The following is a 27,300-nucleotide window of genomic DNA, read 5'->3' on the forward strand; positions in this document are numbered from 1 at the left end:
TGTGGGACTCCTCCTCCTCTTTAGTCATCAACATTCAGTTAGATGGACTTCCTATTGGAGAGAGGAGCTGGTCCCATTGCCCATGCAGGCAGTGACTCGCTGTTGTACGCGATTATTCCATGTTTGGTATATGGATTCCATTTTTTAGCACCTTCGTACCCCGAAACGGCGTTTCCGGGTTACCAAAATAGACTGGCCGTTTCGGACCGAAACGGAAATGGTAGACCGGCATTTCAGCATCCTGCCGTCTGTTTCATGGTACTCCAACTCCTGCCGCCGCCGCCGCCTCCTCTTCCTCCTCCTCTTCTTCTTCCTCTTCTTCTTCTTCCTCTTCCTCTCTCTTCTTCTTTTTCCTCTTCCTCTTCCTCTTCTTCCCCCCATTAGCCTTTACTGCTTCCTCTTCCTCCTCTTCTTCGTCTTCTTTATCTTCTTCGTCTTTCTCTTCCTCTTTCTCTTCCTCATCCTTATCCTCATTCTCCTCTTCTTCTTCCTCTTCTTCTTCTTCCTCTTCCTCTTCCTCCCCCCCATTAGCCTTTACTTCTTCCTCTTCCTACTCTTCTTCGTTTCCTTTCTCTTCCTCTTCCTCTTTCTCTTCCTCTTTCACCCCCCATTACCTAAAGGCTAATCATGGCGTTGGATCCATATTGGAGACATGTCACTCCAATAAAGGGATACGAGGGCTCCGACGGTGCAACTATTGTGGATTGGAGAATTCAGGGAGCGTAACATGCATGAAAGACCACTTGGCATGCGTTCCCAACAAAGACATCGGGCCTTCTTGTCCAGACTACAGTTGCCAGTTGTTCATTGATGTTGATCCTTATTACTCAGTAGTTACTGGAGTCTAGAGACTAGTACACAGTGCTCAGTGCTCACTGGACGCTGGAGTTTTAACTAATTATACACATGACATAGTTACATGTATCATTGTATCTTGATTTCACTTATTATGCATCTTGATTCTTGTTCCATTGTTCTTGATGTCAATCTCCACTGTTCTTGATGCCAATCTTCACTGCTCTATAGATCATAGATGATTTAGGAGTCATAAATTATAATTCATTTGTTGCCTTCAGTTTTGAAAATTGAGTCTTAATTGTGTTAAGCTGTCTTAAGTTTCAATCATTGAGTCTTAACCCTTCAATCTTCACTCGTGAGTCGTGACATGTGTAATGAATCATGATTTCAATCATATAATATGGACTCAAAAGTTTTATAAAATTTGGGTACATATTATTTTAGGCATTGATATATTTACATGTCCACATAATACTATATTTATTTTAGTGTACAATCCGAAACGCCGTTTTCCCGTTTCCAAAATTTGGCCGAAACTCCGAAACTCCAAAACTCCGGTTTTTTCCGTTTCCGTTTTCCCCGTTTCCGAAACTCCCCCGTACTATGCCGGGCACATCTCCGAGTTCTCTTCTTTTGCAATGTTCTTCTGTTTTCTTTCTCTTTTGTCTTGTGTTCAGCAATTTATTCCAGCACTTGTCTATGCTTCCATTGCTGCACCACTTCTGACATGGTATCAAATTGCAGGATCTAGGTTCTTGCTGCTGGTTTTTCTGTTGATTATAGGTCCTTCTTCACTTTGCTGATTAGGCAACCTGTTGCTGATCATTTTCAGCCTGATTGTGGTCAACTGCTGCCTGTGTTTTTAGCCCAGCACCTTGCATTTTCAGCCTAAGACAATGTTTCAACCTATCATTGTTAGTTAGCTGCATTAAATGATCAGCCAACCAGCATTTTTTGTTTTCTCACCCTTATCATGGCTGGGCGACTATTTTCACACGCCATTTTTGCCGTTTTTGGCACTTTTTGATTGGTTTTTCATCATTTTGCAGCAGCCGCCCTTCATTTCTAATTAGATTTTTGGTTGCATTGCATGTGAAGTCTCATTTTGTGGCATCTTTGTTGTTGATTTGGCTGTATTCTCTCTGTAGACCTTCTATCTTCCATCTTCTCTTCATATCCTCTCCATATGGCTCTTCTATGCAGATGATAAGTTACATGAACCTAACTATCTTAAATGGAATGCTATGATGAAGGCCTTGTTTGTACAAAAGCAAATTTGGTACACTATTTGTGGAGCTATTCCTTGTTCTCAATGTCCACTTCCCAAAGATTTTAATGCGGATAACCATGAGGAAGTTGTGCTTACATGGGATTCGGATAATACATGTGCCTATTCTGCTTTTCTTCAATGTATTTCTAAAGAAGTTCTACTGGTAGTTACCTCCTATAGGACCTCTCCGGAAGTATGGTCGAAGCTTCAGATGTTGTACGAGGCACGTTCTACCATGTGTACAGTGACCCTTTATGGTCTTCTTCAACATATGAAGTTTAAGTCTAAGGACACCATTCAATCATTTTTTCTCTATGTTGCACACGTACAGGACCAACTTTGACACATGCAGTTTGCCCTTCCAAAGGCACATCTCGTAGGGATGGTACTTTTCAAACTCCCCCCAGAGTTTGATGGAGTGGCAAATGCCTTGAGGGTGTAGACATCATCTACACCTGTGAGCTTCACACATATTTCCTCGATGCTACTTGAGCATGAGGCATCTTTGCGTTTACAAGGAAGGCCTCACAGAAGAAGGAGGAGAAGAAGAAGTAAGATGCTGACTCCTTCAACGAATCATCCTCTTCCTCAGACTCCAACTTTGATCCTCCAGCCAAAGAGAAGTCCAAGGCACGGAAGGGATCCAATTCTTCAAATCAAGAGAGGGGCTTGGTGGCCCCTTCCTCTGTTGCTTTCTAGTCCAAGTGACACGGTCATCCCTCACGACTCTCCAATGCCAAAGAGAAAGTGTGACAGGGTGGTGAGATGGGGCAGCCAAGCCTCATCCATACAAGTGCACAAGTTTCAAAGAGACATCCTTGACACATCGACTGAAGTCTAGCAAGTTCAAACCCTAGAGCTAGGATTTATATCAAGGTTAATGGTTGCCTCCGTACATTGTACGGATGGATCTGTACTATAAGGATCGTACCATACATACTCTTACGGAATCATATGAACCACGTGATTTTAGGCACGTTTTGGCCACCCATCCTACAGACGGAAACATGTTATCCGGAACAATTTTGACGCATTTTTGTAAGGGATGGGTGTTGGACTTGGGGCTCATTTGCACACTCTCTCAAGTCTCGCTCTCTCCTCAAGGCTCATCCCCTCCCTCTCGTCTCCAAGCATCAACTTTTCATCCCCTCCTTCAAGCACCATCTCCTCTTGTCCCCATCCGATCCCTCTTCATTATTCTTTCAAGTTCCCTTCATCCCCTCCCTCTTCAAGCATCATCTCCCAACCCCATCCCTCTTCAGGCCTCTAAAACTCTCTCTCTCTCCTCTTCCTCCATCCCCGCCCTCATCAAGTATCATCCTAATCAGAGTGATGAGTCTCAACTCTCTCCTCTCCATTAGGCCTCACCTCAACGCCTTGACATCATGACACACGAGAAGGATAAGGCCTTCACCTTGCATGCCATCCATATGGAGGACACAAAGAAGTCCAACTCCCACCATTAGACATGCAAGTATTGCAGGAAGCACTACACAAGTGGTGTGACCCAGCTTCTTCAACATCTTTCCAAGACGGGAGACAAGTTGTTGCATGAACGGCGGTCCCTCAACACATTGTGGACGAGATTCTTGCCAAGATGAAAGGGAGATCCACTTGAGGAGGAAGCGGCGCATCAACGACGGCATCTACACCTATGTCTACTCATAAGAAAGCCTCAAATGTAGGTGTATCTTTAACCAATGCGGGTGAGATCTCCACCATTGGTGGTGCCGATTCCACATCCACTTCTGGCTCCGACGTTGGCAAAAGGCAAAGATTGGAGGCTCATGTGGCACCAGAGAGGCAATCCTCTCTCTCTCAAGCTCTTGGTCATATGCTTTGATCTGTTGCCTTTCTTAGAGAAAGGCAACGACAAGCAGACATTGACATTGCACGCATGGTAATCGAGTGCAATCTTGTATTCAATGTCATGAAGCATGAGCAATGGAGAAAGATGGCAAAAACCATCGCCAAGGTGGACCCATGTGAAGGATAAAGTGGTATTACATACAATGACATAAGGACAAAGAAGATTGATGAACAGAAGGAGAGGATTGATAGAGATCTTGATCATATTCGAGCTGCATGGACAAAATACGATCACTTTATTCTCATGGACGGATGGATAGACCATAGGAAACACGGCATCATCAACATAGTCGTTTCATGTTCACTCCACACATATTTTTTGCAAGCCGTAGACATTAGCAAAAGGGAAAGCAAAACGACCGACACATTCATCTACCGCCACATTCAGCAAGCTATCATTGAGGTATACATTGTCTTTTTAAATTTGTTGCTTTCATTATCATAATTTTGAATTCATGTCCCCCCAAAGCTTTCCTTATCATAATTTTGAATTTGTGCCATCTGTGATGTGGTTGTAGGTGGGCCCGTCAACTATGGTGCAAGTTGTTACCGACAATGCATCCAATTGTCGATACATGGGCCATTTGCTCGAGCCCAAGTTTCCTTCGATAGTGTGGACTCCATGTGCAAGTCATTGTTTGGACTTGCTCATGGAGGACATTGGGACGCTCAAATGGGTGAAGAGGGTGGTGCATAAGGCTACATTAGTTGTCACCTTCTTCACAATGAAGGTAAAGATGCTTGCAATGTATCGCGAGCATAGCATGCTTGAGTTGAAGAAGCCTTCTTCAACTCGCTTTGCTTATATGTGGTTGCTGTTAGAGTGCCTTTATGAGGTGCAATCCAAGGTGGTGGTGTCCAGTCTATGGAATGAGTGGGATGAGCATGAGATAGGTGTCCAAGGCAGCCCTTCAAGAGTGAAGAAAGCACAAAAAAGTAAGTATCTGATGTAGGGCTGATAAAGATGGTGTAACCTGCTGTAAATGGCCTAAATCTATTGCAAATGAAGCCTAACAATGATGCCAAGTGAGGAGAGTTGACACTAGATGATGTAGGCTGTAAAATGCCAAGTAAAGATAGATTCAAAAGCCACGAACCATAATGTCCTTCTCGCAGGGTGTGAACGGCAATTGAGGATTAGAGAAAGGAGAGAAGAACATGGAAGAGAGTGATAGTGTCAAAAGGGATGAATGTGTGGGATAATGAATGGGTGGAGTTAGTGTCATATTTATAGGCACAGACTATCTCGAGTGGCGCCCACTAAAGTCTCTCAAGTGGTGCCTTGACTCTCATGGGAGGCACCCAAAAAGCCTTTTTGGGGCTGTAAATGGAAACCAGAAATAGAAATGGAGGGAAAATGTACTGAATGCCTTGGCTCTCAACATGAGTTGTTGAAGGTAGAGTTGGATAATGCAGCAAAAATTAAGGTGGGGTGAATCATCACTCATACAGACCCCAACTGTGAGCAGCCAACCAGACACTCATAGGTGGTGATACTGCACTGCAAGGATAGATTTGCATTTGGATGCTGATCATTAAGAAAATTGTGTGTTTCAGCTGGTTACAGCAATCCATGACCACAGAGGTGGTGTTTCAAGAAGCAGAAGACTGCATTTTGATGGTGGTAGAAGGCTGTGTGGCCGGGTGGAAATGCTGCATGGTCAGGAAAGGCAGTAAACCAGTCAGGAACAGCTGCAGTGACAGCTGGCAGCAGCATGTAAAGTGGAGCAGCAGCCATAATGATCTGCAGTAACCGGAGGGGCAGCAACAGCTGCATTTTGACTGTGGGATGGTCATAGTTGGCGGTGGTAGATGGTGATGACATGGCAACGATAGGAGGCATCGCCAACAGCTGCAACAGCCATGTGTGCTGATGACAAATCTTGTGGCTGTCATGAAGCAGGAGCAGAAACAGTAGTGACAAGGTAGCCGCTGGAGTGAAACCTGCAAATGTTGAGTAATGATGATAGATGTGGCCCTAAAGATCAATAATGAGGAATGAGATATGCTTCCCCCCTTGGCCCCTTCTATAGAATTTGAGCAGGCATTTGTCCTACCCAAACTCAAAACTTATAAAAACAATTTACATTGCCCTTTTTGGGGCTTTTTTTTAATGCAATAAATTTGGCCAATAACTTGTAATTCATTACTACTTTCTTTGGCTTAATTCAGTCTTTCTTAATGCCTCATTGTAACCAAATTACTCCAACAAATATACGAGCCACATAGCAACAAAACCATTTGAGTCCAATAAATATAAAAACAGTGGTTTGACCAAATGCAAAAGGACATGTTAACCACATACTGGTACAGTAGGCAAGAGGCATTCTAAACAGCAAAAAGACCTATACCTTCAAAGCTAACAGCAACAGAAAAGTCTCCACTGAATAATAACCTCGATCAACAAAGTCTCCCAAAAACAAGTAGTTGGTTTGAGGGCATTCCCCCCCTACTTTAAACAGCTCCTTCATGTCGTAGAATTGGCCATGTATGTCCCCACAAATCTGATCAATACACATTCCAAATTATCAACTTGCAGTGCTTGTGAACAGAAAATAGAAAAAAAGTTTGTGTTGCTATATTTAGGATATACATTATCAGTACAAGAATCAATAACTCAAACCCCAAAACATAAGAGGAAATTAATGCAGATGCCTCATATAACAAGGGCCATAGGGGCAGTAGAAGCACTCGTGTTCACTCTAGAAAAAAGTCCAAGATTTAGCAAACTAGTATCATTTCTCATAATATGCAACCAACCCAGAGACTACAGCCAGCACAGCTAAATACACTCCTCTTAAACCAAATCCCAACCATAGTCTACCTAAGTCTACTGTCCAGAGGGACCATTGGCACAGCTTATGCAACAGAGAAGATAGACAGCACATCTATGTACATTGTAAGTGTACATTCAGCGATTCCCAGCCGACGACAGGCAGACACAGATCTCAGCAGCAGGCCAGCAGGAAGGCATTGCACATGTCACACTTTCAGCAAAAAAACAAGTCTTGTATAGATTTGGTAAATTTTGCATCATTATTTTTTGTTTTTATGTGTTTTCATTTGAAATCATATGGTATGTAGATAGAATAGTGCATTAGAGCTGGCTACTAATGACTAGTCACGTGTTATGGTGGACCCACACAATGAGTTAGACCAAAGATATGGCACATTTCCACCTACATAACCCAATTAGGTGACTGTGACCAAAACTCAACCAGATCAAGGTCAAACTCAAACTCGCATGCTGAAACAATTATTGCCTTCTTGGAGTACAGGCTAGATCAAGAAAAACATGTAGCTAAAATAAATAAGATGGCACAACCATGAATGTTCTATCTAGCGGCTGGAAGTTTAAAATGCACATTTCTTGTGAGAGATGTATCAAATTGTGTTCTTAAAACATTTCTTGTGAGAGTTCTTATAACCAACTACACTAGCTGATAACACTTGAGTTGATCCTCTAACACCCCCTCTTGGATCCTGGATGGGTCACGAAATCAAGAGATCTAGAGTACAGATGGAACACAGCCTAAGAAAGGACCTTGGTCAAAAACCAAGTTGTTTTCTGCCTTACAATACTCCTCTGCAACTCTTACCATCCAATATCATCTCCCTGATGTAATGATATTGGATCTCTAAGTGCTTAGTCCATGCATAAAACACCAAGTTCCAAGTAATAGCTACGGAACTCTAGTTGTCACATAGAATGGTCAAAGCATGGCTTTGAGAACAACCAAGCTCACCTAGCAATTTGTGAAGTCAAATTGCTTTGCATGTGGTCGTACATGCCACTTGATACTCTACTTCTACAGAGGAAAGGACCATTGTGGATTGCTTCTTGCTACTCCATGAAACAACACATGACCCTAAAATGAAACAATAGCCCATCCATCTACAGTAGTCAACATCTCCAACCCGATCAAAATCAGTCCATTTATGCAGAATGAAATTTGGGTCACCTATACAAACTCTAATGAACTTAACTCTATTTGTTGAGCACATGAGGAAACACAAGATCCTCATAATTGTCTGCCAATGAGTTTTCCTATGCTCATTTGTAAACCCTACAAGAAGGCCAACCAAAAAACATGAGTCTAGCCTCATGTTAAGAAGCCAAACCACTGAACCCACCAACCTCCAATAACTAGAAGCATCTGTTTTAGCAGTCATGTTTGTCATGCCTTGTCATCTCCTACCTATGAGCCTCAGGCTGAGTTAGACGAGGACATTAGAAGCTCTGGCATGTACCTTCTACATCAAGATCTCTGCATCCTATAGCCAATTCATCTTGTTCCGAGGCTGTCCATAGCCAAATGCAACTTTTTGTGTGTGTTCGAAGGTACATACAACGATGTCTTATCACCAGTTCTTTGCCGACTCAGAGGATGAGGTCTCTATTCCTTCCTCTAAGAGATGGAGAGATCTTCCTACTAGTTCACGTGAAGAACAAAGGTCACCTAGGCCGTTTGTTCAGGAACCCTCTCCTCCCCATTCTCTCCATGTCTCAAAAAAGGCTCATTCTGCTAGCCTTCATATGCCTTCCATGACACCCTCTATACAGGTGCACGTACTCCCTTCTTTTGCCCAAAGAGAACCGGCTTGATGGTTCCAACTACTCACTTTGGTCATGTAAAGTGGAGTGTATCTTTGATACCTTCAACCTTTGGGAGTCTATATATTGATGGGATAGACGAACTAAATCTACATGGTGTGGATGCCACACTTCCTACTATAGATGAAGGTCTAGACCCATCAACAACAACTGTGGGTTGTTGCCGCCACAAGCATAGCTAGATCAATTGCCACTCGAGTAAGCCTCAATGCAAATACAGCCTCTTAACTAACCACATTCTCTAGGAGCTCCCTTGTCTTCTCCGGCATGACATTGGGCCAAAATTGCACCTCCAATCTGGTGCCGTGCAATAGATGAGGTCTTACTTTATTTGCACCGCTCATACACCAATAAGGACACAACTTGCATGACCAAGCACGCGATCTACCTCTGGCTTATAGGTGCTCAACGTTTACTTCGTCCCACCATGACCATGTGTCAAAGAGTCTACCTCTCCCTCCAACACAATGAGCAATATATACTTGATCTAAGTAGCTGTAAGTATTATTGCTTAGAAGAGATACACCGCAAGTTAGCTCGTAGGACATCCACTATAAATGATCAGCCTATGATCACTTTAGCATCCTACTTGCTGACAAATCGCAGCCTGGACTGTTTTGCCACAACTTGCACTCCAAAATAATGACACGGACAATCTTATAACCACCAATACTTGCAATATGTGCAAGTCAAACATCAATAGGCTATGTATGTATGATTTGAATAAGAAAAATTATAATCGCTTGCTATGCTAGGCTAATACAAAATTTGAATGCATTGATGTGTAGGCTGTCTTGAAGACAATTAATCTACAAGTGGTTATGATCAATCGTGATTATTATTAGTAGTGAAAATATCTGTTGCCTGTGATCGTTTAGATAAGCAACCAGTCAACTTTTAATGCAACCTTTGTCTTCCCAATATGTTTCAAATCCCTTCACAAACCATGCCCCAGATACATTTATCCCAAAGTAGTCACCCCATCTTTAAGGGATTTAACATTTATAAATACCTTTCAAACAACTTATACAAAAAAATATCTCATGTAACTAACTGAACAAAGATAGGATGGTGCAAAATGCCCGCACTCCCTTGAGGTGAATGATGGATTCAATCAAGTCGTGCCTTCTCAAAGCACTTTGCATCAGAACACAAAAAAAATCCCCCAAGGCCATACAAGTTTCTTCAAATTAAGCATGTGGCACTAAAGAAGGCTAATGTGCCCGTATACGTAATGGTCTTGTATGCATATAGACACATATACATAATGGTCTTGTATGCACATAGACATGTATGTATCATACATACTTATGTAGATCTCAAGATATTCATCATTAAACATCTACATTTTACCATATGTATAAAAATAAGTAACCATCAATGTACACGAGCAACTAAGATGCACACCATATACTTGACTCGTCTAATTACCTTGCCAATCATTATGTAGATCATTGAATGTGACAGAATTCAACTCTATATACTCTGGCAAAATATGTCCCCGCAAAGTACGTCAGCTCTGACAAGCAAAGGCAGTCTCAGTTGCAATAAAGGACTCAGTTCAGATGCAAAGGCGTTTTATTGCAACTACCAACTTCCGGTGGATCATCAATAATGTTCTGTTAATTTTTGCTAACCATGTAGAATCTTGTGTTGCATAGGAGAGAGAGGTTGATGCAAAGTTGAATGGTTGTCAATGTGCTAGAAGCGAAACAGAGGCCTATTGGACTTGCAACAAGTGACAAACCATGAACTGGCACTTGTTTGGTCTTATAAATTTGCAATCTGCAAACCATGGAAGGTGCTGTAGTTGCCATACGTGACCAAGCCATCCACGACATCACAAATCATAATGTTCTGTTCTCAACGTAATATCTGTGTTTGAGATAATAGCCTGAAAGTGATCAGTCTAACGATTGGATGGGGTTTACTAGCGTCCAAACCTTTGATAATCCTGCCAATGCCTCGATGACAGCATTTGGAACCCTTACAAGATTGCACACAGGTGCGCCTTAATCGATACCGTTTCAAATACGTACGCTATGACCTTTGGTCTCTTCCAACAGCACAAAACACAGGAAATCCTGGCAAAGGCGGGTGATCGGACGCCGGAATCCTTACCGTGACAGGGGCATCCACACGCTGGACATTACTTTCTTCGACAAGGATTTCCATGGCCTTGAGGCAGAGCGCCTTGACCTCCGACTCCTTGAGAGGCTCGCATCTCTTCAGCTGCTCGATCTGGCGATCAAGGTCGGACATGGCAACAATGCGCAAACCCTGCCACGCCACCTCTCTCTATTTTGCTTATCTTATTCCTCTGCCCGTCTTGCGCTTTGTCCTCGGGCTGAATCTGCCTCTGCGAAGGTTTGTTTGTATTGTTCTTTTGTATTCCTTCAGGACGCAGAGCTCCCCGCCTCAACCTCTTCTCTCTCTCTCTCTCTCTCACACAAAAGAGAGGTGGTGTAACCTCATTTTTCGTGTCCATATATGACATTTCCCTGCTCAACCATCACTTAAAGCTCATTATTCAATTTTTTGAGAGAGCAAATATTTCCTACCATCTATAATTTTATTTAATAGTGTTCCTTCCAGCCACTAGGGTAATGAGACCAATAAAGTTATTTCAAGCTCACATTCCTTTGTCACATCCCTTGCAAGAGGGTAAAGGGGCCAATAGATTGTCATCTAACAATCTTTCATTATAAATTTTCTTTTCCAAGTGAGTTGCAAAAATATTTTTTAATGGTCAAACTATTTATATTCTGCAGAGATCAAAGAAAAAATATTAGGACATTTTGATATTTTTATCAAGTACCCTTAGTTACCAATGAAAGGTTCATAAAAGATGGACAGTGAGGGGCCAATAGAGTGACACTCGGGATGCATTACTTTAGGGTTTTACAAAATCTAAAATATAAAAAATTTTACATGGGTCAGTTTTTTGACTTAAGTTAAGCTCATTTGTAATTTTAAAAATTTCATTTTTTATTGTTTAGTGGCTAAAAAAGCGACATCTTTCTTCTAAAATTGTCACTCAATTGGGGTGGGGTGTGTTTTCCTTTTGGAGGGTGCTACTTTATTGGCCCCTTTACTAGGGTAAAAGAATACTAACACATGTTCTTTAGACCCTATTTGTGCTTTCACTAAGCCAATTCTGCTAAACGTGGTCCATGAGTTTCTAAACGACCTCTTTTGTGTTCACATGGCATAAAAAATGCCAAACAAAGCACCAATAGATTATCAACTATACCACATAAATTTAAAACATTATATTTTTTCTTTAAACATCATGTACTTCTCAACCCGTCCCTCTTATTACTCTTCAGTTGTCACTCTCTTCCTCGCCATCTCCAATTTCCATGCTTCTTTTGACCCAGCGCGCTTCTTGATTTCTATGCTGCTCACCGCAATTGTGTTTATTCCTACAACACAAATTCATGTGACTTTGAAGCATGCTCATTGCCACACAGATTTTGGTGACTATGAAAAGTGTGTGTTGCAACGGTTACTCAATTTCATGTAATAGTTCTTCATTGTCATTACTTGAACATGAAGGCGAGTTTAACTTGCATGCTACTTATGCTTAATTAAGTTAATTTGGAATTTATTATGTTGATCCTGCACAGTAGCTAAAGAGTGAAAGGACATGGGCATGCAAAAGAAGAAGAAGAATGAAAGTGCAAGAGCAAGAGGAAAGCCCCACCACTCAAAAGACAACAAATGGATTTTCTAGAAGCATCCCATGACATTTAAAGGTTGAGAGTGTGAGGGACAAGGTGAAGCGTTCGTCTACTTCATCTCCATCTTCTTCCTCATCCCTTCCTGCTATGGTGGTGCTTGAAGTGGGTTGAAGTATAGATCAAGCTCTTAAAGTAGAAGGGGTTGCATTAGGATCATAAGACCATCTCTACTTCATATTGGATCGAGTATGATGGGATGAAGCTTGAGTGTGTCTACGGGAATTTCAAAATCGTTAGTTTACTTGCTTCCTTATGAACTTGATAGCTTGGAGATGAGAGGAGAGCAACTAGGTAAGAGCTAGCATGTTGAAGTAGGTTGAACTCCTGAAGGAATAGGAGATCTACTCATGTCCCATTGTTGAGTGTGTGGAAGGCTTGACATTATTGGTTACATTGCTAGGACATGAAACAAAACCAACCAACCAAGGCACTTGCTTCTCCACCTTGCTTAGGAATAGGAGCTTGTGAGTTAGCCCTCTAAAACAAGCATGGTTAGGTTAGGAAGATGAATAATGTGGATAATGGTCACTTGAAGGATGAAAAACTGAGTATTATGGTGTTGTGGTGTTCATTTTGTTGAAAAATACATAAGGAAAAGGATTTTTGTAATATTTAAGCATGAAGATATAGTGTCAAGCATATCAGTTTGGTGGATAGCAGATAATTGAGGCAAACTAAGCCTAGAACATAGACAGATAAGGCTAAATTTTGCCCTCTGTAAAAACCTCTTGTGGCATGTACTTGAGTCGAGCACTTGAGTGTACCCAATGGAGGGGGGGATCATGAGGCTTGAGCTTGAGCATAAAACAAGAAACAAAAGAAAGAGGAAATATCAAATCACTAGAGAGGAAAAAGGACTGCATTAAAATATCCACTTAATTAGGCACAAGCACTTTGAAGTGATTGGTGATTCACTTTGCCAATCAAGGACAGGAAGAATTTGAAAATGATAGACTTGACAACCTAACAGCTGATGCAAGTATCACTGTGTGTGCCACTCGAGTTGTTAACTACCATAAATCCCAACTTACACACAACTTGAGAGTAGATCTCTAGTCACTCGAGTGCCTGAGCATAAGCAATCAATAACATTGTTCAAGTCCCTCTCTTGCCCATACATGAACCTGATAAGCAAAGTCACCATTACATTTCTAGAATAGATTAGTGAGATAACACCGCAAACATGCTATAAGAGAAGGATATTGTGAATTACCTATAGAAAAGCCTCCATGCTGCCAACTTTGATGACTTCTATGATGGTATATCTTCATCCAACTTGAAATCATGGAAGACGGTGCAAAACATTTGCTATAAGCCATTGACGCCTCGATAATTGACCCTAACTCAAGAACCAAGCTAGATCCTATGATGCAAGTGCTAAGGAGACACCAGTTTAGAGGCATTCTACACCACTACTTGAGTTCAAGAATCCCTAAACCAATCAAAGAACTCAAGTCACCTAATATGATTGATTATACTCTAGGCATCAAATTGATTGTACCAAGGACCATTCACATGCAACACTTGAGAGAGGTCCACTGAACGTCCCACACTTGACTCAATCCGTCATTTAAGTTGAAGGGGATGCAATGGCAGCGGAGAAGGAGAAGAGGAAGATGCGAGAGAGAAGAGCACACACAATGTAGGTGATGTCCAATTGAACTGACAGCCTTATTGCACTATCATATTATATATGAATAAAGAATAGGCGGTCACAGTGTACACGGGCACGCCCAGAGGCCTTTTACCCCAACAACCTCCCACTAAAAGGCCAATGTGGTTGGGGAGTGAAAAGAAAGAAAAGAAAAAAAAAGACAAGGTCTTGAGGAATCATGATATCTCACCCAACGCCCAATTGGAAAGCGAGCTATGCAAGAAGTGTCGGGAACCTCTACAGAAGAAGAGTCAAGATTCGTCGAGTCCATGACATCCAGGAGATAAGCGATCCCACAGCTCCATACAATGAAGCAATCCAAGAATGCTTCTCATAAAGCAAGCATAACTCATCAATGCATGGCTGTAAAGCATCAGAGTCATGCATAGCATCAACATGGTGCATATAAGACAGCGGAGAGCATTCAAACTCTCCAAATTCAATCACTAAAAGAGAGCCAACATCCCGGACACTCGTCCAACAGGGTCTCAAGACTACATGTGGCCTTAGCGAAGCGAAAGACTAACATATGGCTGGCTGTCCAACTTGCCAAACTACAAGAAAACGGCTCTCATGAGCCTACAAGGGGTCTAGCAACTGATCACCAACATCCTGACCATGAATGCTATGCATAGCTATGTCATCTAGGCCAATAAGTGCCTCATTTTTAGCATGAACTACTTGTTGTAATGGCACTATAGCTGCTATAAAATCAACCCCCATAAAGCATACTGAACGCTCATTAAGAGGCCTGAGAGGTGTCTGCGTCTCATACAAGACAGCATGACAACTGCGTATGACCTGCTGGGCATCCAAATCCCATAATCTGTAGGCCTTAAAGTCACCATCTCTATAACCAAGGAGAATACATCTATGTAACATAGGCTCATGTGGCATACGTATAGATGCATGGCAGCCAAACATCCTCAAGTAATCATAGGAGGGCTACATGCCACTCCATGCCTCATGGGATGTAATAGCATCCAAGGTCAAGCATAGCGTCCTGTTAACCAAATAGACTGCCGTCATAAGGGCCTTAGCCCAAAAGCCATAAGACGACCCAGTTGTGATAAGCATAGAAGCAACCTTTGCCTGTAAGGTCAGGCACATGCCATGAGCAATTCCATAATACCATGGGTACAAGAAATCAATGCCATATTGCTGACAAGAGGTCCAAAAGCTGGGAGAGAGAGCACGATTCTCATAATCTATTTGCAAGCACCTAGACCTACTACCAACAGAATCCATAAACCTGTCAAGCATAACTGTAGCATCCTCAATCTGCACCAAGGGAAAAGCCCAAACATGGTGGTAGCATAATCAACAAAGGTCACAAAGTATGATGCTCCATCAAGTGACTAGGAAGGCGTAGGTCCATATACTGCACAATGGACAAGATCTAGAGGAGCATGCCTCGTACGATTGCCATAAGCCAAGGGGGCTCTGCAAAGATCAAGAGTACAATTAGGGCAAGCATCAAGATCTGTAAGTGACATAGGAGGCAACAATGAGTCTAAACAAGAAAAGATATCCATCTCTCTGTGGTGCATATGGTCTAGGCGATAATGCCATAACAATGTGGTATTCGGATAACTGCAACCATAGAATCTCCCACATGAGAGACATGCACTAGGTAATGAGAACCAACTCTAGAACCTCTGGCCAAAACCAAGCAACCACAACAGATCTTCCATGACCTATCCTGAAGAGAAATAGTATATCTCGCATTATGCAACTGACTGACAAAAATCAAGCTCTTACTGAGTATGGGAACATGTAAAACATCCCTGAGTATAAGAGAAGTCCCTTTAGGCAAAGCTAGGTGTATATCCCCTATACCAACAATAGCATAAAACTGCTCAAGGCCAAAATCAATACATCTCGTCAACCTCCATGTAAGAAGAGAACCATGCTCTATGAGGGGTAACATGACAAGATACCATAGAGTCCAAAAGCCAATCAAACGCATAGGCCTGATCACTGAGCAAGTAAGATGTAGGGAAACAAGATGACAAGAGTACACGCTTAACTGCATCATCATGGGTAACTGCATGTACCTCACCACTAGTAAGAGTGGTAACACCTGCTGCATCTGTTGTATCTCAGACTCTCTGCTCATGTCGAGTCCATCTTTGTCTCTACTGCTCTCTAATCCATCTAAATCATTTTCTTTGAACATGCTCAAGCTTTCCACAATGGAAGCAAACAATATCTGAAGTAGAAGAACCTGTAGAAGACGACAAGGAATCCAAGTCATCATGAATAGGGCTATGCATAGCATCCATGGAGCTCAAGCAGTCGAGGGCTATCCCAACGGAGGGAACCTACTCATAAAGACAATCATCTGCAAGTACATCAGTGGTAGAAGCATGCTGCAAAGGCTCATGAAACCTCAACAGATGGGAGGACATAAAGGCATCAACCAAGGATGCAAAAGCTCCCACATAAAGAAGAGTCATAGCCAACTGCATGACATAACCAACCACAGTACGATAAAGCATAAGACATTTGTCATAAGAGCATATAGTATTCAGCCATGAAATCTGTCCATAACCATAATGGCAAACATGACTTTGCAGTACATTAGACCACATAGTAGCATCCAAGTCAATGCAAGACCGGTAAGTGGCATAAGATCCTACAATGGTCAAGCTCCAAGAGAAGCCCAAGTATCTGTACAACAACATCCAAATAAGTGGCTCTGTAAAGTACATGATAGTAGACAAAGTGCATAGCTAGGTAAGCATTAAGAGTAACTGCTCTCTGACATGTATGGGCAAAAGCAACCCAACTAGCATAGAAGCTAGGCAACATAGAAGCAATAAAGCCATAACTGCTAAACCCAAGCACTATCAAGAAGTCCACTGATCAAAGAGTAACCCGCAAAGAACCAAGCATCAATGAGCAATGAAAGCTCAATAACCAACTGCCAAGGCAATGGAGCAAGCGTTGCTCAAACATGTATCTGCATCCAAGTAAATCCAAGATCCATAATCAGTGCATTAAGGGCCAAATAGCATCCAAGCTGTATAAGTGATAAGCCAACCAAATGCAAACTGCTCCACAAAATTCTCAAATTCAAGTCGATTCAATCCCAAACATCTACCATACTGCAGCCGAACCCAAAAGCATCCACATCAAACATCAGTCCCATAATGGGTAGCACGAGGCATAAACCTTGTCAAGTGAAATGCCAGCTGCAAAGAAAATGACAGTGAACCAAGAATTGAGCTCTACTCTTTGCTCAAGAAGAATTCAAGAGCATAAACATCAAAGTGGCATAATCCAAATACATCAACATATCATCTCAGGTAGTCAGGAGCACCCGTAGACCATAGGCACAACCAAACTAGAGGTAAAATAACCTATCAACCAAGGTAGCATAAATCCCAACCAACAACGAAGAGTCTGCATCCAAATCAAGGCTCAATATCTCTCAAATAGCATATCCGGGCATAAACCATGATGATCAAGCATCAATACATCCAACAGGACACCCTAATGTCAACAAAGAGCATTATGCATAAGCCGTCTGATGCCAGGAGGCATATTCCACGGTGGATTCCGTGAGGTTTTACGGTGGATTCCGTAAACTTAGATGACCGGGGCTCATACACAAAGTGGATTCTTTGTGCGAGAAGTTGATGGGGACGCCTGTCCTTTTCGGGCGTTTCATTAATTTAGTGTGTACATGGGTGATTCCATAGCGGGTGATTCCGCAAAATGCATATTAAATTAATAAACGTTTATGAGTTTAGAGTGCGCACTCGTAATAAATTAAGGTTAGGATTTATTTCTAACCAGTTGATTTATTTATGTAGCTGAAGACTGCTAGGTATTCACTTTTGTCGGTTTAATTGTATTATTTTACTAACGATTGTGAATGCTTCAATTGATGTGTAGAGATAGCAGCAGTGGCGGAGGAAAGCATTGGAGTCTAGCGAGTATTCGACCTATGGATTATATTTTGATAGGCACCACGCCTATATTTTGTCATGTCTATTGAGGCATTGATTATTGATTATTATTTTGTATGCGCCTATGCGCACGGATATGTTATTTCTATTTGGACATTGAGATTGGGCGTGCCAGACTCCATGGGCACCGTCCATTAGCTTTATTTCCTATTTTTGTAGAAAGCAAACTCAAAAGCTAAAAGCTTGTCATATTTTTGTAAATTGGGCTATTATTGAGCATGAAGATGGAAATATACATAAAATACATGCTTTGTGAAGCGCTCACACAAGGCATGGGGGGAGATTGAACCCAATTGGTCTCTTGCTTCTTGTCGTTCATGCTTTTACATTGTTTTTTGTGCAAAAAGGTAGAGTTCATTGTTCTTGGGGACCGTCCGGGATTCACTACGTGAGCATACTATGACCGATCTGCACACCAGTGGTATCAGAGCGGAGCTGAGATCAAGAGCTTCCAATCGCTACCCATCTCATGCGAAGGCGGAGCTCCTGGAACAATCAGGCTCTACAGTCAATCTCGTCATGAATCGTCGATACAGGCAGACTTCTGGCGATCAAGAACCCCTGTTTCTACTCTCAGATCGCGAAGGACCAGGCTGTACAGGCGGAGGACCACGCAATCATCTCCTTCACCAAAGTCGTGGATATACTGTGAGAAAACTTCATATCTCTTCTCTCTCTCAAGTTTAAGCTTGACTTAAGCTTTAGAAGAAGTTTAATCACTTCAGAAATTCATCACGAGGTATAAGAGGGGGCCCGAAAATTCCGCGACGGCATCAAATGGCTGCCCACGTCCTCATATACTGCGCTGTTTTTCCACGATTAGCCCCTCCTTCCATAAGATTAAGCTATTAAGCTTAAGCCATTAAGCTTTCATCAAATCAGACAAGACAATCAAGTTCATAAACTCTAGGTCCTGCACTTCCAAAGTCAAGTCCTGCAAGTCGACTCTAATCAAGTTCTACAAGTTCACTAAGTTCTGCAAGTCTGCAACTCTGCAAGTCAGCTAAGTCTGCAACTCTGCAAGTCAGACTAATCAACTGGAGTCAGAACTGACTAGTGCTCAAAACTCCTAGAAGGGTTGTTCCTACGCAGAAACTCCGAACTGCAAAGTTGTTCGTGGCAAAGTATTCTACCTATCCGCAGGTCCGCTGAAGTATTTTCAATGACTTGTGCCATGTTCAGGCGTGTTTTACTGCAGCAAACCCTACGCCTTTCCAATCCAATTTCTTAGTCCTAACCTACTCTAAATGCAACAAGAATCAAAAGCAAAGCATTGAAGTGATTTCTTCTACTCTCCTAATCATCAAACCATCAAAATAACCAAAATACTTACTTATTGTGAAGATTAAAAAACCCAAAACTTTCTAAGATAGGAGTGATTCTTCTTACTCTCCTTTTTCACTTTATATTCTTATTGTCCTCTCTCTCTCTCTCTCTCTCTCTCTCTCTCTCTCTCTCTCTCTCTCTCTCTCTCTCTCTCTCTCTCTCTCTCTCTCTCTCTCTATGTGTGTGTGCGCGTGTGCATGCGCGCGTGTGTCTAGAGTGGGGTCTTATAACTTAGTGTTTACTACATAAGGGATGGCTAAGTTTTGTAGGGTTTGTAGGGCAAGTGCAGAAGGGTCACGAGAGCAGGTCATGGCAGACTCTCATGACCATGACGCAGAGATGCAAATACCGAGTTTGATGCTGCACTCTATGCCTAAATCCTTATACGTCAATGCCTTCTGGGAAGGTTCCAAGATGCATGCGGTCTTACTGGTTCTAGCCCTAGGCGACACAACGAGAAAAGGAATCGTGGACATGGGAATTGGGGTTAGTGTGCTTAGTCACACGGTGCTTCAGACTTGGGGAAACCCGCCTATCGAAACTACTAGGTTTAATGTCACATTAGCAAACGGTCGGGGTGCTTAAGAATTGGCGAGTGAAGATCGTAGGTGTCCAATTCTCTGTGGACTTTATAATCATGAAAGGAGTGGACTACGATATCCTATTAGGCCAACCCTGGATGCGCAACGCTAGAGTCATCAAAAATTGGGGCAACGGCTTGATCTTCCTTGGCAATAGAACGGATGCCGTGAGAATAGAGATGGACACTTGGAAGACCTCACCAGTCGGCTTAGAGGCCATCTTTGCTATGCTCAACGGTAACGCCTAGGTTAAGGAGTCCTATGGGCCCTTGACCAAGTATATCCCATGGCCAGTGGACAAACGAGATTGGATGCACGTGCTACAATCGACCTGCCGTTCTCTAATCACGAGGCATATGAGCAAGTCATCAAAACAATCGGCAAGCCGAACGACACACTCTCCGTACATGTCTGCATGATGGCAGGAAGCCTTCGTGGGAAACCGAAGCCCGTCAACTTCCAAGTCCCAACTAACAAAAGGGAACTCCAGGAGATACTAGAATACCTAACGGACAAGCTAGCTGGCAATCCAGCTGCAAATTTCAAACCACTCCAGGATCTCTTAGATGAATCCAAGTGGCAATGGACCAGAGTGCATGACTTAAACCTCATGTATAACTAGGCCCTAGTTCTTGACCAACGACAAGAAATATACCAAGCCCTAGGAGATGACGAGTAGTCTGATGAAGAGGATTCTAATGACAAATACGAAGACTACCAATCCTTTAATGATGAAAGTAAGGGCGAGGTAGATACTATGGAATACGACACTGAAGGACAAGAAATAGAGTAAATACGAGCAGACTCCAAGCCGCAGAAAAAGAGTATCTTCAGGATGGAGCGAGGAGTCATGAGCATGGAATGTGATCGCGCCTGGTTGGAACACATAGGAGCCATAGACCTTGAGCAAGCAGGCCTAGCCCAACTAGGAACAATATCAGTACTTAGGACTGAATCACCATCTGAACTGCGCCCACCAGGGGAGACCACCTCTTCTAGCGAAGACGGAGGGTTCGACTCTGAATCGGAGGTTAGTTCAGATAGTGATCCAGAAATCCCTAGGCTACCCACAACTAGACGTACCAAGGGGGACCTACCCGTCCATCTGAGACGCAGATGATTAAGGCAGAAAAAGGCAAAATGACCCAGGGATACACAAACGAAAGGACAACGAAAACCGCAGGACCTCCCTAAACGATTTACGAAATTCAAAAAAGGGGATAGGGTAGTAGTTCTGTTAGGTGCCAAACATCAAGCACAGATGAGCGAACCAATCAAGGGACCAGCCAAGGTCAAGGAGGTGGATCTAGCCTAGGAAGAGGAAACACCCCGACTAGTCTTCATTGCCGATGACTTGACTGATGAAGAAGAAACAAGTCTTGTCGCTCTATTGCGAGGGTACATAGATGTGTTCGCCTGGTCCTTAGAAGAGCTTAAGGGGGTAGATCCGAGTGTCGTGACTCACAACATACCCATGATGCCAGACGCAATGCCGGTCAAGTACCTTATGAATCCAAAATACGCTCATGCTATCAAAGAAGAGATTGATAAGCTAATGAGAGCGGGATTCATTTACGAAATTGAGCACATAGACTGGGTATCGCCCATAGTCATCGTGATGAAGAAGAATGGAAAAATCCGAGTGTGTGTCAATTATAAGAAGGTGAATGCTGCTACCAAGAGGGACAACTATCCGTTGCCGTACACCGAGCACATGCTTGAGAGAGTGACATGCAAGGAAGCCTATAGTTTTCTGGACGGCTTCTCAGGGTACAACCAGGTGCAAGTGCATCCTGCGGGGACAGGCATAAGACTGCCTTTGCCACTGAGTGGGGCATCTTTGCTTACATAGTCATGCCCTTCGGGTTGACTAATGCCCCTGCCACTTTCCAACGCCTCATGTGCACCATCTTTAAGGACATGCTTCGCAAGGAGTTAGAAGTATTTGTCGGATGGGTAGAAGCGAGAGCAACACGAAAAAATGATGCTAGAACAATTGCTAAGTTCTTATGGGAGCAAGTGATTTCACGATTCGGCTGCCCCATCGAACTGGTCAGTGACCAAGGCATGCATTTCATCAATGAAGTGATCGCGCATCTCCTGTCCACCTTCCTCATCATCCATCACAAATCCTCGCCACACTACCCTCAGGTAAACGGCCAGGCCGAATCAATGAATAAGATTCTTATCAATGTCCTGACCAAGGTTGTCTCTGCTTCATGCAGCGACTGGGACAACAAGCTAATGGTAGCTTTATGGGCTTACCGCACAGCTTATAAAATGACTGTCGGTCAAACCCCCTTTAGGCTAACATATGGAACAGAATCGATTCTACCATTAGATTCTTCGTTCCTAGCCTGAGAATAGTGCTTCAAGAACGATGGGAAGGGAATGAGGCATGGACACAACGCCTGGTTGAACTCGAACGCCTCTCGGAGACTCGTCTTCTAGCCACCCATGCGCTAATCTATGAGAAATCCCGACGCAAGAGCTAGTTTGACCAGCACGTCAAGCAGCGCGAGTTCGAACAGGGTGACTTAGTGCTCCTCTACTCAGTTAAGGGGCATAAGTAAAAAATGAAATTTAGAGGTCTTGGACCCTTCAAAGTTCGTGTGATCAACCGAATAGGCAATGTCGAACTTGAGACCCTAGATGGTGAAGGAATAAGCTTCTTCAATGGCAGTCGTGTGAAGAAGTACTACCCTCCTACGCATCCTTTGCATGAGCCACCGATGTTAGAACCACCTATCCAAGTACGAGTAGCCACAAACACCGAAATCGACGATGAGGATGAGGAAGCCGTAGAGCCTGCATACCTCCATATCACAGTCACTGCCAACCAAACATGCGCTTTCAATGCCCTGATAGACGAGGGAGCAAACTGCAATGTCTTAATTCACGATCATTGGATCCAACTTGGCAAACCACGACTTCAACCCACCACTGCCAAATTAAGCCCATATGGAGCCCACTCATACGCACTTCTAGGCAAGTGCAAAGCCATCGTCTCTATGGAGTCTGCAACTGTACCATTGATTTTTTACGTGTTGCCAGACACTAAAGATGCGGGCACAGAGTCACTACTAGGGCAAACTTTCAAAAAGCAGGCTCACTGCAATGTTGATTACGAGTCGCAGTGCATCCATCTCGCAATAGGCAATGTTCACATTGTTATAGCTTTCAGCAAGGGCTATGCGACCTCATCCTGGGCCACAAAGCCACCAATAGAAACATATGTAATCAATCCTAAGGAGGGGGTAGTGCACGACCGCCACTCCCCGAATTTCATAAACCGCAGCCCATAGCAGCCAAAGATAAGGCCCAACAGCCTCGCCTTCAATGGATGCCTAAACAGTCGCAACAGCCGCCTAGGAGTCGACGCTCCTACCCTCATAAGACCAGAAACTCTAAACCTAGGAGGCCCAGACATAGTTACAGGAATAGACGCGTAATCAGTCAAAGATGGGTCCCCAAAACCCTCTTGCACACACAAGGCTACTATGAGGGCAATGCTTGGATATGGATACCTAAGGTCCACATAGCCAAAGGCACCACTCGTACGCCGGCCTCAAGCTTGATCATCCCAAAAATCGTAAAACCCCAAAACCACAAGTCGCAGAGCTTCCCTGACCTGCAACCATCAAGTTCATCCACGTGTGAACCCAAGAGAGTCGCCCAAGCCTATCAACCCAAGCGACAGCCACTGTCACAAGAGTCATCACCTGCCAAAGTCGATCCGACTTCCCAAATTCATCTTGAAAGCAGCAGGCCGTCACTCGAGGCTGCTGCTAACCCAGCCATAGTCCCAACGACCCAATCGCAAGCTCAAGAACACTCACAACCGCAACTTTTCGTTGCCAAAGGCTCAAGTCCTACCAAACCCCAACCACCTGCAGGCCTTAGACCCTCTTATGAGAGAAAATCCTTTTTCACACTAGCAGTTGATTTAGCTGAAGAAACAGGGGATGACATGGTGGATTGCATTAAGCGACTAGACGCCACTTTTGTATCGCTAGCTCTGAGCTACGATCGCCTAGACTTAGGCCTATTGGATGAATCCTTCACAACCGAAGTTCAAACGATGCCTTGTTCTTGGGAAACATTTGAATTCGCGTTCGCAAAAGTTGCTACCTCCGCTGTTGAATTGCTCAGCAATGAAATCTCCAAAGAGCAAGCAATCAAACAACGCCTCATCACGTTGTATGATCCAGCAAACCACTTCTGTCATCACTGACCAAGAAGTTGCAGAGCTGTCAAGACTTGCTGAGACAGGATCCTAGTTCTTAAATCATTGGTACACTCTTAGGTTGAAATGGGAAATTGAAGGATGCGAAATAATGACCAACGTTGAGCAGCGCCGCGCTATCAAAACAACAGAGTACGACCCCACTTACGTTGCGCTAACCTCGTATAGAGTGTTAACCACTCTTCGTGGTCGACCCCTGGAAGAGCACATCAAAGGACACCCTTACCTCGATCGCTTGTTGACTAAGGAAGAGTTACACATTGCTAGCCATGTCAACTCTAGTGACTTCCTAACAGATGTTCTCACATACATCACGTACGTGGGGATTTGGCCCTTTGATCTGGATCGTGAAGCTCATTTGGAATATAATCCCAATTTCTATACTTGGCTCCTTCACAAGTAACCCCTACACCTCCATGCCGAAAGCCCTTAACCTTCTAACCCTAAATCCTAGGAAGGATTCTTCTCAAGCTGGAAGGGGAGGGGGTAAGGTGAATCAAATCAGAATCAATAAATCAAATCAAAGTCAGTGAAACACATAGATATATATTATGAAAAATGGATGGGGTAGGAAAAGGGCATGAAAATTTTGAAGGGCAAAAAGTCAAAGTCTGAAAAGGAGAACCTACATTGGATCTTAATGAATTCATTCAAAAGCATAGAGTTTTTCTTTTTCAGCAAAATATTATATCGCAAGCACTAATGAAAATTGCGGTTTATGACAGGAACAAAAGATGTCGCAGCAAGACTACGCCCACCAACTCCCATTCACAGACGAGGAAAGAGAGCAATATTGCATCTACCTAGAAAACCGAGCCTTCAGCTAGCTTAAGTTTTGAACCGTTCGCAACATAGAAGTTGTGGTGGCTAGGGAGGAAGCAGCTAGGAGGGTGGTCGAACAATGTAACCTCACCAAGTAACTTGAAAAATTCTCATAGGAGCTGAACCACCTGAAGTGTGTGGAGTTTCTTAGATCATACAACCCAGACCAAGAATGCGACACAGTGACGGTGGGTAGAGGAGAAAGTGCCAAGTAGGTGCAGGTCCGTCTAGATCCAGCCTTGGTGGAGAAGGCATTGGAATTGGAGCCAAAGATGGAGAGAAAACAGAAGAGGGATGTCTATGCTATGCTAAAAATGAAAAAGGAGGAGGTGCTCACCAATGACGGCATCAGCATCCAGGACATTCCCTATGCAGAAGCTAGGCTGCAAGCAAAGCTAGTACATATGCTCTTCTCTAGCCAGTGCTACAACTCCCTGATGCATCGAATCAATTTGCATGTGTTGGAGAACATAGCGGCCCACACTCTAGATGAAGTTGACTGGAACGGGTATGTACGAAAAACTATCGACCAGGCAGCTAAAGCATTGGCTTTAGGAAGTGTGCCAGCAGGTGGAGGGTCTCTAGCCTCCAAGGCTGCAGAAAGGAAGAAAGCTTCATCCAAGGCTTCTTACATCGGGTATGGAGGTGTCTTGACTGCGCTCATCTAAGAGGCAGTAAGAGAGACGCAGAATGCAGAAGAGGGAGAAGGAGAAATGCCCGGTAGGACACCCCCTCACCAGGACAAAGAAGAATCTACCGATATAACTGAAACAGATGAAGAAAGGGAAGAACAGGAAAGCAGAAAGGTGACCAAGAAACCCAAAAAGAAGACAACTCAAAGGAAGAAAAAGGATGACGAGGGCCGCAGGAAAGAGAAAGAGGACTTAGAGAAGGCCAAGAGAGAGTCCCTTAGGGAGGCCAAGAAGAGGGAGAAGAAGAAAAAACAGGAAGAAGAAAAGGAAAAAGAGGAATTACAGAAGGCTAAGAAGGCATCAAAACAAGAGGTAGAGAAGAGAAAAAGAAAGGAAAAGGAAGAAAAATAGAAAAAGAAGGAAGAGCAGAGAAAAGCAGAAGAGGAAAGGTGAAGAAAGACTGATGAAGAAGAGGAAGAACTAAGAAGGAAGGAGGAAGAGGACTTGGCTGAAGATACACGCCGGTCCATCAAATAATAAAGCAGAGTAGATGAACTGGGGAGTTTGAGCCCACATAGAGAAGAAAGGCCTGGGTCAAGCACACAGGTGCCGGATATTGTGCCGCCCGCTGTCACTGAGGGCAAGGGCAATGCCCCAATGCACCCAATTCCTACTCTATTGGTGCCTCCCACTGAGCCAAACACCATCACCCCTAGCATCCCCACCAGTGCAGACGTATCAAATTTTGTGGCATGGATACAGTACTTCATTAACAAGGAGATAGCCCAGGGGAAGAGCACTGAGACTACGGCTACAGGGCAAAAGTAGCCCGCCACAAACACAGAGTCTAGGCAAGATCCTAAACGATAGAAGGTGGAGGCCTCAACAACACCCATCTAAACAATGATGACGCCGCCAGCTAATTACGACGACTACGTCGCCGAGCTACTCTCTCAATTGGAGAAAGCTAAGGAGGAGCGAAAGATAGCTGTGGTTGAGTTGGCAGCTGAGAAGGAATCAATAGCCACCTTCCAGCTTGACAAAATAAGGATGATAGCCATGCAGCAAAGGGAGATCACGGATCTCAAGCAGGAAATAAAGGCTAAGGATGGCAGGGAAGAGCACTGGAGGCAGCAGCTCGAGAATGAAACACAGGAGCTAGTGAAGATGCAAAGAGAACATAAGCTCCTGATAATGCAATATCAGGAGCTCATTGCAAAAACTGCTAAAGTTGAAGAGCTCATGGCTGAGCTCAATGCTAGGGATAAGAAAAGAAAGCAGGACATGGAGGAGTAGCAAGAAGAGATTGAGCGCCTAACCGATCAGTTGAACTCTGAAAAAGAAGAACAGGAGAGGCTGATCAGGGAATTGGAGGACCAAGAGCAAAGGCTCATGATACTGACCCTGAAGCAAGGGGAGAGCATGGAGGAAATGAACAAGAAAGCAGAGGAGTGGGCAGTTCATAACATGGGCAGATTCAAAGAAGATGTGATCCCGCAACCCCCCTTGCCAGCAGCTACAGGCCAAGCCATTCGTGCGGCCATCCGCATCCCTCCCACCATGCCCCGATGACCTCCCAACGCAATTCCATGCGGAGCTGGTGATCTAGGAACGGCAGGAAATCGAGAAGGACCCTTTTTCTTTCAACTTCCTTATGCCTAACAGCCTGAGAAGGGTCTTGCCAATCAAAGTAATGGAGGAGGTGATCGCGATTGGCAGCCGACTGGGCCAAAAATGGCTGGACGACAGGGCAAAGACCCCCACTCT

General features: G+C 43.6%; 1 protein-coding gene across 1 annotated transcript in view; it reads right to left on the minus strand.

Moving 5' to 3' along the window:
- Positions 1-10,850, minus strand: part of LOC148035247 (serine/threonine-protein phosphatase PP-X isozyme 2) — a 49,918-nt gene extending 39,068 nt beyond the window's left edge. Inside the window, exons 1-2 of the mRNA XM_087680212.1 lie at positions 10,674-10,850; positions 6,289-6,441 (exon numbers count right to left, since the gene is read on the minus strand). Coding sequence (XP_087536338.1) covers positions 6,289-6,441; positions 10,674-10,814 — 294 coding nt within the window. The 5' untranslated portion in view covers positions 10,815-10,850. The remainder of the gene's footprint in view (positions 1-6,288; positions 6,442-10,673) is intronic.
- Between the last annotated feature and the right edge of the window lie 16,450 nt (positions 10,851-27,300).

The sequence above is a fragment of the Lygodium microphyllum genome, chromosome 6, assembly GCF_053477565.2.
Source record: "Lygodium microphyllum isolate KBCC chromosome 6, Lygodium_microphyllum_v1.1.10, whole genome shotgun sequence".
In the NCBI taxonomy this organism is placed as follows: Eukaryota; Viridiplantae; Streptophyta; class Polypodiopsida; order Schizaeales; family Lygodiaceae; genus Lygodium; species Lygodium microphyllum.